General features: G+C 42.0%; 2 protein-coding genes across 2 annotated transcripts in view; one reads left to right on the top strand and one right to left on the bottom strand.

Moving 5' to 3' along the window:
- T265_01347 (hypothetical protein) overlaps positions 1-14,799 on the bottom strand; it is a gene marked incomplete at both ends in the record, with an annotated part of 149,553 nt that overhangs the window by 76,901 nt on the left and 57,853 nt on the right. The window contains 3 exons of the mRNA XM_009165353.1: positions 364-527; positions 10,729-10,827; positions 11,981-12,530. Coding sequence (XP_009163617.1) covers positions 364-527; positions 10,729-10,827; positions 11,981-12,530 — 813 coding nt within the window. The remainder of the gene's footprint in view (positions 1-363; positions 528-10,728; positions 10,828-11,980; positions 12,531-14,799) is intronic.
- T265_01346 (hypothetical protein) overlaps positions 1-14,799 on the top strand; it is a gene marked incomplete at both ends in the record, with an annotated part of 55,572 nt that overhangs the window by 7,301 nt on the left and 33,472 nt on the right. Inside the window, one exon of the mRNA XM_009165352.1 lies at positions 2,347-2,676. Within this exon, the coding sequence (XP_009163616.1) occupies positions 2,347-2,676 (330 nt within the window). The remainder of the gene's footprint in view (positions 1-2,346; positions 2,677-14,799) is intronic.

Raw genomic sequence — 14,799 nt, forward strand, 5'->3', positions numbered from 1 at the left:
TCTGTAGTATAATCCCACTTATTTACTATCTATCACGAACACAATGGTTGGGTCCTTCCTGGTCGACAACTGCTTCCAGTCCAGCCACCGTTAATCATTCCCGTGCCCGTATTAGCACCTAGCAACCTTATGAGTAGTGTATTACCTCTGTAGTATAATCCCACTTATTTAGCGGCTATCACGAACACAATGGTTGGGTCCTCCCTGGTCGACAACTGCTTCCAGTCCAGCCACCGTTAATCATTCCCGTGCCCGTACCGATTAGCACCTGGTTGCTTGAAGTAAATTTGACTTGGTTATAAAATACAAAAAAGATGTTTGGGCCGCGTAATGAGCAGTTATCACGTAGACTTGTAAAATTACCGTGCTGGTTTGAGTAGTTCCTGAAGGCGTGCGTCCAGGTTGTAGTTGGACACCATTGTCTGAGGCAGTCGGAGTTGCTTGACTAACCGATTCACATTGAACGTTGGATCCAGAACCATATAGGCCCCATGGAGACCGGTGTTATTGATACCATGAGTGTACGCCTGCGTATAACGAAAGAACCATGGCAGAATCAGGGGTTATTAGTTACTGGATTTAACCTAGATACGGCTGGTGTCCAAAATAGAACCGTCAAACAAGAAGAGTTGCAACTTTGGATGCCTGTTCGTCTTGAGCAAAACAAAAGCAGTTCACGCCGGGCTTAATTCCTTGGATCGTGAAAAGCAGTGATGCCGCGTTGAAACCGAGGAGTTTATATCGGTCAACAAACACTCAGAGATGTCGACCTGTAAGTAGAGTCACCCATATTAAAAAGCCGTTTAGCACTCTACACCCGCTTCATTCTCAATGGAATTATCATCGGCACACACCTCACCACAGTTGATTTTCGGCATAGACTGAACTCACTTATAGGACGAAATCTCAGTAGACACACGCATGCGCTTGATGACGGCCACCTTCGAAGTAGAATACGACACTTCACCGGACTAAACTACCCTTCTGGGAAGGCGTGTCACGATGCCATGTAAACGGGAATGGACAACCAAGTGGCCAGTCAGCAATATCTGGGTCCCGGCACCACCCTATCATATGATGAGAGGAACTTGTAAAGGGCTTCCATTGGACAAAAGAACCCTTTAGGTAACTTAGGGGTGCATTTTTGGTGGCCTAGATTGGATACGCGGGCCGAATCAGCTCACGTCTCGGGATCCGCAGGCTGTGGGTGCCCTTTACTTAGCATGTGAACATATATGTATCCATCAAGTACGGTCCCAAATAAGCGAAGCATCCGTATAAATCTTTATTCCTCCAGTACTGGTAAAGTCACAGGCTTCCGTTATAACAAATACGATAAGATCTGAGGTATTTTTTTCCTTCTTGAAACGCAACAGTAGGTGACAATGAACGAACAGACTGGTCAGCATTAGTAAAATCAACCGTACAGAGGGGAACAGCTTGATATACTCCTCACGTCAGGAGCCACCAAATCTTCCTAAGGACATGCGGATAAATTGCAAAGCTGAGTCATGTAGGTTATCTGCCCCTGAATAACGATCGGTGCAACAGTAGCGCCTGAACACTTAGTTTAAGTAAGCCCTACGTCCTCCAAATCTAAGCTGGGTTCACTTACCATCAGAGGTCACAAGGTGTATTCATCCTCAGATTTCCCATCCAACTAATTTGCTTTGTCAGATTTGACTAGTGTGTTAACTTCATCTAATGTCATTCGAAAGGCCTCACAGTTAGCAAAAGAGTACCACTGCATTCCTAAACTCTCAATTAATAAGTTGAAGACTGACGCCACCCTATGGGCTGCGATTTACTCACGGGCATTCTATTCGCAAGTATTTCTGTACCACGGCTTACTGCGGACCAAGTTCACAGATTTAAGAATTCGCACAAAAAATCCAGGTGAACCAAGAAGGGTAAACGGAAAGAGAGCATTCTAGCAATGAAATCGGATAAGGTTACCACATCTGATTGGATTATCGTTAAAAATCACTAGAACAAGTAGCCGAAATTAGTAGGTTGTTTCTAGTTAGTTCGGATAAAATGGAATGCAATCGAGTGAACTTTGCAACCTTCAGTTACTAGTGTGTATACTTCTGAAGTATCGTAGGCCAGAAAAATCGTAATTCAATCAAAACTAATGCATTTTTCAACCAAGCTAGAAGAATCGTAGAAGAACGAGGGCGTGACTAATATTGTGAAAATAATGCGCCAAGTGAAATAAAAATCTGCTTCCGAAAAGGTTGTTGAAGAATGCTGTAGCTTCAGCTGCAGCAGGTAACATGAAATGATTAAACCTAGGCTCTAATTTCAGATTCTTCAAGAGCAGTAATTTTTAGTTGCTTTTCATAGAATTGTCAGAACAGTCTCGATGCGCACAAAGAAAAAAACAATGATAAATTTATATTATCAAAATTCTACGGGACTTAAACAGATACTATTGGGTCCCGTTGGTCAACTGATCCCATGCGGCAGTGACAGGAAAAAACCAGCTCCCCGAGAAAAAGCTGTCTTGTCATCAGCCGACAAGGAGGTATTTTATGACAAAAATTCTGGTACAAAGAAGCTTAAACACAAATATGGATTCATACTGGTTCCATTCTCATCCAATCACAAGGAAAACGACAAAGCTAACATCTCTATGCGTGAATGCAGCAGATCCTCCTACGACTGCCCATTGACGTTAGTATTTTGTTTTTTTTTCGAGCTTCTTTTTAGGGTTTACAGCTAAAAATGACTCCTGGATGTTATGCCTGTTTAATAGAGGGTGTAACTGAGATTTTCTATCAACACGACTTTTATTATCTGGGCCCATTGATCCAACATGTACCCATGTTACTCTATGGCTGAGGAAGTACGAAACCTTTGGAGATGTATACGCGAACGTTTATAACAGTAGGGTGCATCAGTTTGGCTCTTCACTCTACAGTAGTACACCATGAAGTTAGAATCCGGTCCAGTCGGATTAGAGGAGAGGATGATGCGGAGAAATCATCTTGGAACAACTCTTCTCGTATCGCTCTAGAGATGCTATTAGAAACCGAAAAAAGTACCATAGTTTGAACACAATATCCGGCTCGAACAGGAAGGTGTGATTTTGTGTGCTCTGCACCAAGTTACCGGGCAACTGGATTGCACAATAGATTGACAGTGTTCAGCAACTGTATCTATGATAACGCTCTTTTGTTCTTAAAGCCATTGAGGAAACTTATCGATACCGAGAAAGACTATGCCTTCAGTGCAAAATATAGCCTTACGACAACCGGCGGTGACACCACCTCACTCTAAGCATGGCTGGGGAACAGGAATCAGCAACTAAATGCCCCGACAGATTCGGTATTTCAGTCCCAGTTTCAGATATACTGACGCACTGTGTAGATAGGCAGATAGGTTACCCGGTAATTTGAAAAAAAGGCGAACCTTCTAAAAAAAGAGAAAGTAATTCGTGGCTTGAACATGGTTGAAGTCGACAACAGTCACAAAAACACCTTGCGTTGTCTACGTCCCAATAAATTCCATCGGATACAACAGAGATTATCTAACAAAAAGGTTCAAACGTTATTGAGGACACCCATTAGCAATGATTTGCTGTTAACTTATTTTGGAAGAAGCGCATCTTTGACATACATGGCAGTCTCTTCCGAAAAAGATACAACTAGTAGACCGTTTCAGATGGGTTTGGTAAACAACTGGTGGATTTATTGCTGGGCAACGTTTCGCTTTTGACACAAAAGCTTCGTCAGGCCAAGTGAGTAAGTAGGTTGATTGGGTTTTAAGGCAGTCGGGGAACCAATCCGTGAGATTCCTTATGAACAGTGACGTGATCAGTGCTGGGTATTAAGTCTGATGTTCCTGCTTGTTGATTAGTGGAATGACTAAGATTTACAATGGATTGGTTAGGGAGGATTCGTCTTTATGATGAACCCGGATTTCTTCGTCCTTGCTTCTTCAGTCAAGGACACCTTAATGGAAAATTCCCCTTTGGGGTCGTTCACAGATTTCGTTCACCTGTGTTCATCCAAGGGTGCTGGGACAATTGGTTTGGGGATGGGGGTGGGGTGGTTAATTGGATCTAACTCTACTTGGATTTTGTACTTTTTTGGTTCAGGCGATTTCGCTGATAACTGCACACCGCCTCGTGTCATCTCGGCTGATCTAAGACCTCTCTCCACCCGTTTGCAATTTCTACCCCCTCTATTCTATTCACGCTGGGATGCTTGGCGATTTCCACCTCCTCGGCCACCTGTCGCTGTGGTGTGAATCTTAAACCCCGTCTCAGGATGTCCACATTTTCTAAATCTATCCTATGCCCAGTGTCTAGAGCATGCCCTGTCATTGCTGAATCTTTGACTAACGCCTGGTATTCCTCTGCGTTTCTCGGTGGTCTTTTAATGGAACGCTTATGCTAACCGATTCTGGTGTGCAATTCCCTGGCTGTCTGACCTACATAAACCTTCGTACAAACGTTACATTTTATCTTGTATACACAGTTCCCAGTCCTATCCGGAAGGCGATACTTCATATGCACCAATACCGAGCGTACAGTTTCCCCTTCTGGAAAGCTACTATAATTTTAGCCGTATTCAGTACCCTTCTAGTGACTTCAGATGTCCCTGTTTTGTATGGAATGACCGCTGTTCCGATCCACTCCTTGTTGGGCCTTGGTGTTGGCACCAAGCAGAGTTAGCCATTCATTTAAGACTACATCACTCCAATCCCACGCGACTCAGGTTGGAATTTGATGTCGCCTGAGAGACCACTTATAAACCCTCTCCCCAACAAAGACCATCCTGAATGTCTCAGTGGAGTAAAATCCCCTCTAAAAAACGTCTAGAATAAAAATTTGCCTACAAACTATATATTTAACCGGCCGAAATACGAAGTAGCTCATTTTAGGGAGAAAGAAGTCCACAAATTGATTTTGGTATGTAGCACAATTTTATAAGCATTACAGTTCACAGGAGACCATGTGGTTTAGTTTGGTTGCTAGGCCCCTCGTAGAGAAGGCCCTATATGGAAAGGGGATCACTTTTGATAAGTCCTGTCGACGGTTTTTTAAAAAAGAATAACCTTACTAACTCAAAAAGTCCGATTGGAAGTGATTTCCCCTAAAGGTTGGTCACAGTAAATGTACATAAACGTACGTTTGTTCTCACAAATAAACCCCAAAGAACCAATCTAAAATGATCGCTACTGCAAAGTTCCACTTTTAAAGCAAGTCAAAAGTGATTTCTTAAGGATAGACAGTATCGATGTTATTTCTAGGGCGCTATCTGTAAACAGAAATGAATTGCTTCAGTCGCGCAATCTTTAAACCAACATATCCTATCTTTCATAGGACAACGTTCGTATTAAAAGTCCGGATATAGAAGCTCCATCTGTTTCTATGACGACATTTGGGATGTAAAAAAAACTACGCGCCAACTGCTCATTTGACTAATCAGTCTCTAGTACAGTGGTAAAACCTAAGTTACCCTGGGAAATTAGGAGGCTGGGTTGATTGTAACTGAGGCCTTATGGCATCTATGCTCAGTTGTCTCTTCCAATAGAGGCCCTCCAAAAAAAGGTCATTATTGACTTTTCTGGGTAGAAGAGTACAACTATGGACGGATCAGATTGACGCTGTCCTAAAGGTGGTCCGCGACAGATTAAGTATTCTAACTACGACCAGAGCCTCTAGAGTTCGTCGTAAGATCGGACCACAAGCACAAACATTGTCTGGTAATGCCACGCCATGCACATCTGTGCGGCAATCTGTCGAACATTCAACATAACTGTGTAGACTAAACAAATCTTCAGCAGCCCCATCCTTAAGTTGTCTTGTTCTGGGTAGACGACGTTAGGTGTTGGCCGCCTGTAAGAAGCTTACTGTCTTGAAGCTTCTTTAGATAGCTGTGAACCTTCAAGAAGAAACCAGTACTGGTCAGAGTATGGCAAATGTAGAGAGCAGATCGATTCAAACAGGTGTGGAATCAGCAATATGAAACGCAGCCCAAGAAGAAAGCAATGCCCTAACCCGCGGCCAACACTCTCACTAAACGTTATATTTAACATTTTTAAAGTTATATTTCATGGATTATGAGAGGAACATGAGTTAGCTCGTATAGCCGTATGGTCAGGATTGAGACATTACATTCAAACTCATGATCACATGGACAGCCAGCCATGTCGTTGTAAGATGGCTTGCATGTAGGACACAGTAGAACCCCCAGTCTACTACAAACCAAAACTTAATGTAATATTGTGCCACTTCGTTACGATAAACTCTTCCTTTTTGTGAAAATGCGTGGAAATTTTCTGCAAACTTTGATGTTTCAGGAAGCAAAACATTAATAATTATATCACGTACAAATGTTGAAACGAACGTAGTTTTTTTGGCGCTAATATAGATGGCATGTGTAAAATGAAGGATTTTCATTTGTTGCTATGTTGGTGGATAACAGAGTTGGTCTATACATCATAATGCCATTTCTTTAGAAGACGGTAACGATGTCACCCTTAGTTACGTGTTTTATCGTATTCTTATTCAAATTTGCGGTACAGTCATTACTGTTGGCTCGAGTAATAACATTGATGTTCTCTCCAACCTCTGCTACGAGTGTCCTTCGTTCGGGTGGGTGCCGCATATATACTGGTTCACTGCAAGCTGGTACATATTTGCATATCAGACATGGTTGTTGATACATTCAAATTCTTCTGATGACACAATGGGCTTTCATTAAGTTAAACATCTTGCTGCGTTTGAGACTGTGTGGCTGACACAGGCAGGGAGTAATTTTATGCAAATACACTCAGTTGCATAACAATTTGGGCTTCACGGGAGATTTTTTGGAACTCTGATGAAGTAAACGAATATACGCTCATTTTCAAACTAATTTGGTTCTTCGAGAGACTCACCTGGAACTCAGCTGAATCTCTCGTTTGTGATGAGGAAGTAAGTTCTTCAACTGAAGAAGAACGGAGCAGTGTTGGTCTACAAACTTGCCTAGGTCTGTTGACAGCTTGCAGTCGGCTCGCCATATCGGGAATTTTAAACGGAAATTAGAGCTACAATAAACAAACAGGTAATGACTTCGATCGCTTTCGGTATGAGAATATTGTTGCAATGCTCCCCCAAGTTACTACCTATTCGTACGCACCGGAGCCTGGATAAATGTCCGACATGTGATATAGTTGTTAGAGAGCTAGAGCCCATAGCGCAACCAGTAGACTCGATCGTCCTGTTGCCGAATAGAAAAATGCTGCAACACAGACAAGCTATTTTTGTAACTAAGGCAGGGGAAGACGGTAAAAAATAGTTCACAACAATCTCGGAGTTTCAGTACACGCAGCCTCGTGTTGGGGGTCTCAAGAGTTCCGATTGGATTCTCAATTCTAATTGAGAGCACTTATCAACAGATATTACTCATTCTTGGTTCCATAAGCTGTCTATCCGGTGCCTGTTCACACACTCGTAGGGGAATGATAAGAAGAAGCACTGATGAATCTACTCCATAACTAGCAAACGTGATTTGCAATCCTCTTCACCAACACAACACCGAAGCTGGAAAAGTACTATGCAGTGTTCGACAAGTTAACTGGATTTGATAAATTATGCTCGCGACTGAATAGACTTGAAGAAAAGATCATCCAACATGTGTAAATGAACGAGTTTTTTTAATATTCTTCTGTAGCACCGTACGACAAAGTAAGTACTATTCCTAACAAATCAATCGGGTGTTTATGCAATTCTTCAATGACTGAGATTTTAGGCACATCTCACGCATTGAAGTGAAGTTGCAAATTCGGTAGGGTAGCAGGGCTGATTGAAATCCGTTAGTCCAGAGTAATAGGAGCTCTAGCGACTACAGCAATATGACGATTGGTTTTGTACATAGATCTATTAGTAATAAAGCGGTTGCGATTGCCATTTCATTTTGGCGCAGAAACGGTTAGTTCGAAAAATATGTGGGTCTCAATTCGCGCTTCTTTTTAAACGTGTGCGGCGATGCTCGATGGGAGATTTTAGGGCGATCGGTGGAGTCTGGCCGAACGAAAGAGATCATTGCTGTTGAGCGGTTTGCATGTATCACCCATCAATACTAATATGCGGTTGTTTATTCCTGCATCGATATGGTCGAAATAATTGCTTCTTATTATAAAAGCTCATTTGGCTTACAACAGACTCCGAACCCTCTTTTATATCGGTCAAGACAAATGTGTTGGCGTTTGGAAGAAAAGCGAAGCAACACCAGTATAGTCGCTGTAAATTTGCTATCCAAATCGGTGATCGACAATGCCACTTTGTTCGCATCTCATTAGGAGAAAAGGGTTCTCACTTCTCCAGTGCTATTTTATAGGGCCAATGGTCCATGGCCCTGCCATTGGCTTTGGTTTTTCTTGGGACATATCAGGTAGGCCTAGTGCCCCGAACGAACTTACGCTTTACTGGAACAGCTAAGTGTATGTACGCTGCAATAAATAGTCATTTGAAAACCACTTTGATGTTAGCATACATCGAGGCGAAATTCATCTGAACCGTTCGTTCTTATAAGATCCTCCGAAGGGTAGTGTTGCACAAAGATCACCTCATATTTCAGTTAGAACAAAAGTTAGTAGTACTCAGTAGCACGTACCTCTATACTGTGAATATCTTTCCAGCTGAAACATGAGGCCGCGTTTAGGCAACATACTAAGGGCGAGCAACTTTGCCAAATCACAACAAATTTGAAGACTAGTGGACAAACATTATATTTTAGCGGACTTATGCCTCGGACTAGGCCCAAGCAAAATCCTCCTATAAGGAAAACGGTGACGCTATTGCTGCCCGGACTGTAACAGGGTAACTGATCGACCGAAAAGGTCTGAGGCTTCAAGTGCCACTTTTGAAAACAAAAATTAATCTTAGTAAGTGCTCATTTCAAGCAAACTCTACATACTGTGAAAAACTGAGTGTACATTGCTATGTGGCCTGGAGACAAAAGTGGAAAAGGATCACTTCTAATATGATATACTGTTCCTTCAACTATCCACCGTATGCATAGGTATCTTATTGCAATCGTCGCACAGTAACTGCTGGGAAATATTTTAACGCTGTTTAACCAAGAAATATCGATGGTTAATACAAGTCTAGCCGAATCCAAGGCCAAGGTCTGCAAATTCTTCTCGAATGAAACGATTCTAAATAGACGTTTTAGGAAATAGGACAAGGTTTTCCATGCCCATGCCAAAAGGATAGTCATCAGACACCATTTCACATCAGACGCACAAACAAGCATTGTTTTAGCGGAATACACTCATTTGCATACAAATTTAGTCTTGTATCTCTGGTTTATGATGCTCCCTAGAGTTTTCAGCAACATTATGACCAATGTATTACTTCCATGTATTGTTTTGTTGTTGTTTCTCAAAACTCACCAGGTTATAGACCAATAATCCTTTGCGGACAGACACTGTTTCCAGAAATGACTGCGCATCCTGTTTGCAAACACGAGACGTTACTTCATTTCTCAAGTTTGATCAGTTTCGTAATAAAAAACCCCTTTGACAAATGTTAAAGATCACTAAAAAACCCCTTTGACAAATGTTAAAGATCACATTGGTCCGATGATGCTAATCCATCCTTTGGATGCAGAAAGCTTTTTTCCGACTGATTTATTCCTCCACTGTCAAAAGACAGCAGGTGATAATTCTACCTGAGTCAGTGTGTGTTCCCCAGTTGTAGGAGGGTAGTTGAGAGAAATTAATTACGTCTATCACATCTGTCATATTGAGATTCACCGAGGTAATTACCAGAATAAAGGTCGACGGTGACGAGTTTTTTCCGAGTAAAATTATGGACAGTTTTGGAGTAGACTGCCTCTACTCCACGGTATTTCATGTTTCAAGCGACGCCAGAAGAAAATGCGTCACAGAACTCTCGGTGACCGATGTCGGCACCTCTCCTTTGTCCAGTACTGCGGGTAAGCACGAACAACCTACGGTCGCGCCGGTAACTGACGGTAAGCCGATGGCAGGATGAATACTATTGCGGAACAGATTAACATGAACTGCAACAGAAAGTTTGAATGGGTATCAGTCCTTCAATCACAGGACAGGAATAGCTGTCTGTGTCTCATGTGAATTTTTTAGTTATTGCTTAGTGACATGCTATTGTGTATGAGGCTTGTTGATCACCATTTAAAATACTTTGCTAGGGGTAATGTTTATAAAATTTTTATCTATATTTTCCTCGCATTTTCGTATTGTGTTGTACATACTATAAGAATAACAGCAAGATTTATCGCCATCATAAATACTATGAGGAAGTAACGACTTTGAGCTAATTTCCTCTTCGTTGTATCTGTGCCATAACAAGAAGTGGGAGTAACGTCGATTTCCAACGATCAAATCATTTGGTTTTTCCGCGCCCAAACGATATTCCGACGCGCCAATGATGAAGTATACCTGGTGCTTATTATTTCGGTTTATCGGACGCTTTATCCCATCCTGGCTGAAGGTCGTATACTGTCTGCTATGCTCAAACAATTATCGGACAGGGTAAAAAATATCAAACAAGAGTATCATGGTTAACTGTCGGAAATAAGACACTGAGGAGAAGACGCGACAAGGATGAATGAGGACAGAAAATAAGAAGGTAAAACGGATGTGCAGGGAGTACTTAACAAATTCGACTGCCAGTAACTGGGACGATGAGATGAAATGGCGACTGGAAGTGGTGCGAAGACAGTTGGGAACAGTAGATAAGATACTCACCCGTAATCCAAAGGTGTCCAACCACTTGGCGATATCCTCATTGGTCCATAGCAGTAGGCTGTCCAACCGGTTTCCACACTCGCGTGTACGTTCAAGAAGCTGTTATGCGAGGTGAGCAGATATTCGTTTACAAAAACAATCAGGGAAGCTACACTCAATGATATTCGACAATAAGGGCGCCAAGTACAAATTAGAAACGGTATATTTTACATCAAACCATGCCTCCTTCCCAAATCAGGTTGATTATTGCGGTCCTTTTTTAGGCCTACTCTTCATTTGTAAAGCCGTCGAACTAACGACTTCTAAGTGACCTTAATTCACAAGCTTGCCAAAAATTACTATTGACCCAACATACTATCCTGGGCGCACGTGACAGGAATCTTTTGGGGATAAAATAGTTTAAGACAGTCTCTGAGTACGCAGATTTATCTATATGTAAAAGTATACTGAGATAATCATGCTGTTTCATTATTTGAAGTATTACTTGTTTGAAAGTCTGCAATCAAGACGAAATCAGAATCATACAAGACGAAGGAACTAGTATTCTAGCCTCCTCAGAGTTACGCAACGACAGCCACCAATTAATGAAGTTTTTTCGGTATTCCAAAAACCATTCTGTAATGTAATAATTCCAAAATGTCTGTTTAAGTTAGGCAGACAGTTATGAGCTTTGATGTTCAAGTTTTAGAAAGTACGTGAACTGTACCTTGCAAAGCAATCGGTGTCTCTTGATATCTTCTTTGGTAGGAGTCAAACAGAACACCTGACTACAGCCATCTACTATAGCCAATTTTCGGTCACCCTCGATCACCGAAATGTCCTACCAGTTGCTTCCAACCAAAAAATGTCTCTTGACTTGCTTCGAAACAGTAAGGTTCGCTTTATACGGCAAACAAAAAGGAATAAAAATCACGGGTGTAAATTTGATGTAATTATAAGATGGCGAATTTGCCTGTGCCGTGATGTTAATCCGTTAATTTTCTTTCCTGCTGGGAGATGTCGCTGAAAACCAGGATGACAAAGTTTTTCCCTTGGATGTGCTTCAACTACGAGGTTTCTTATTGTGAAACCCTAGACACCACACAAACTCTCGATTTATTCCTGAGGTTTCTTAAATGGCGGCTTCTTATGATGGCATGGTCATTCTTTTACTTGAAAGATGACCGCAGTTTATCTTCTACTTTCATTTCACCTCGAGCACGCTACAAAACCAACAATCCTACGAACTACGAATAAGGTAAAAAAAACTGACCTCGATGTCGAAGTTGAACCGCCGCAACAATTCCAGTCCAGCGCGCAAACTTCTGACCTCGTTCTTGCCAAAGAGATGTTTGGCTGCCGGTGGCAAGTCAGCACCACTTAATCCTTCGGACTGCGCCTTTTCTGAGGATTTGTCGAAGTTTATTCCTAGCAGTATCCGACAGAACTCTTTCCGACTTGCTCCACGGCCATGCTCGCCTGATATATTTGTCGGGCCTAGCGAAGGCAAGCTTCCGTCACCCCCAACTGGTCCGCGCGGCGAGGAAATTAGTCGAACTTCCGTATTCCCTTTGGTCAGGTGCTTTTGATTTGACGGTTTAGATATCCCACAAACTGCCAAACTAGCCAGCATACGACCGTCAACGCGTCTTATTGAAAAAAATGGCGCCAGATGGGTCAAACCAAGATGGCACCTCAGCCATGTGTTGCACACCCATTCAGGTCGAATATGACTGGGGCCGGGAAACCGAGAGACACCTGGTGATCCATGAACTCGCAGGTCTTCCAAAGCAAGATGCAACTTTCTTCGAAGACCAGCGTCACTAAAACACGTAATACAATCCGTTTGAATCGTCCAAAATGAGTTCCAACAAAAAGGCGCTGAATATAAGCGAAATCTCCATAGATGAACAAGAATGCACTCAAAAGAGCCCCAGACTAATACCCAGGATATCTGAACAAAAAACACCCTGCCACTATCTCCGAAGCGAGACATTAGTGAAGCCGAAAAATTGATAGGGAATCCTTCAAACAGAGAGGAGGTCTAAAGTACCTGAATAGTTCCGATCACTGCGGCAACAAGAAATCATTTTGCCTTAAAAGAATTCCTTTAATAAAAAATCACCACGGCAACGCATTACACACCTATGTAAACTGATCTCTTCAGACCAAGCGATACCCCCTAATTCAGGAACATAGGACACCATCTGCATACACGCAGTGAAGTTTACGAAATAATCTTGTCTTATATAGAGATTGTGAATACAAATGTTTATTATGCTTTCTACGATCAGTTATGCCGCTGTCTTGGAAGGCTTTCTAGCATGACGTGATTCAACATCTTAATTTCCAAATGAGATGTGACAGGAAACAAGCAAGCAACAGGCGCCTCTTGCATCTAACCTCGTTAGTATTGTAGTAACCCAAAGATTATGGAAAAAAATCTCGACCCACATGCTGTTCAAAAATATTCAGTGATTTCGAACGGTATTTCGAGGGGAAGTGGAACAACATGCTGGGAAATAAGTAGGCAGCCATATGGTCTCATAATGTGAAGTGAACCAAGCATGCATGCTTTACTGCTCTTTTTTGCAACTTCAGAATAGGTCTACCCTTGAAATATTCGGTTATTACCTCACATGTGACGTCACAGAGCTGCAAAGCGAGCAGTTTGCAATCCGGGCTGGGATGAGAATCACTGTTCAAAAAGCATTCCAACTAGGTTACAGGAATGTATTCAGAGCAGTGCACTTTAGGAGGATTTACGCAAAGAGCATTGGGAAGGAGTGAATCGAAACCGCAGTCGTCGGAAAGAAGGTGTTCTATCCATAAAAATAAATAATATTCCCTAGAGTGCTGTCCATCAAATTTAGCATTCCAAAGTTTGTTAATTTAATGTCTGTGCAACAAGTCTAGTTTAGGTGCCTCTACTGAAAAAGTGAGTCGACTAACTCGTCAGTGTTAGCTTCTTTCGAAGTTTATCCACTAGTTTGTATTGATTCTACGTAAAGTCGCACGGAGAACAAGTAACTTGTCTGAACATCGGGATAGAAATCTTTACCGAACAGATACACTTGCTATGCACTTGGGGTTCAACAGACGTACTCACTATGCCGAACGAATCACCTAAGCCTCTTAGTGTGCTTGCTGTTTTACATAAGATATTCTCGACTTTCTGTAAAAATTGTGTTGGACTCAAAATCTGCTCTATACGGAATACCGGGTACATGTTAATTTGTGGCTATAAGTACAAGGTTGCACTGCAAAACCGAACCCCATAATTGCTGGAAATGCGTCAATTTTGTTGCTCACCTTCAGACCAATGACAACACAGTTTCACGTCCACTGGAATGTGGACCAGCTAGGCCCATGTACCACCAAGGGTACGTCGGTTCAATTTGCTAGGGTTTTATTCATGGAAACTAGGACGTCGTAGAGAGATATGGTAAATCATTGTAGGCAACGGTATGACCTGTTTGTTTGTATTGAATTGGTCTAGCTGCTAGAAGGGACGGAAAACCTTATAGGTGCACACTTGAGGCTTTGATGCACGAACATCACTGACTGTATGGCTACAGTGTTTCCTCGCACATCCAAACTATGTTTTAGCGTTCCGAACAATTAGCGGTACGAGAGTCTGACTTGAGATGTATAAATATTTGGTTATTTCAATAACCAATTCAAAATATACGCAAAAAGAATAAATCATGCGTCTCAATAAGGATACCGTTTACAAATAAACCGCTGCTTTATACGACAGTCTGACACCATTTCAAAGAAGACGAGGATGGATGTTAAGCACGGATCTCCACTGACCATATTGAAAAAAGTGGTAAGAGAAAATGTTATTTTGACAAAATTATCCAAGCTTGTGTGACCCTACAAGATCTTATTCGATTACCTATTGTTATCACATCAAATACGGGATACATATTCAAATCATTGGGAGATCTGTCGGAATCAGAGGCAGAAAAGTTAGGAACAATCTATAGGGAGGCTTCAACAAGACAATAAGTGAAAACCCAAATGAAGTTCGGGGTAGTTCGGACTGGTGGAAGGTGTAAAGCTTCTCTTAAGGTTTGGCAGTGATCC

Source organism: Opisthorchis viverrini, assembly GCF_000715545.1.
Source record: "Opisthorchis viverrini unplaced genomic scaffold opera_v5_14, whole genome shotgun sequence".
Classification (NCBI taxonomy): Eukaryota; Metazoa; Platyhelminthes; class Trematoda; order Opisthorchiida; family Opisthorchiidae; genus Opisthorchis; species Opisthorchis viverrini.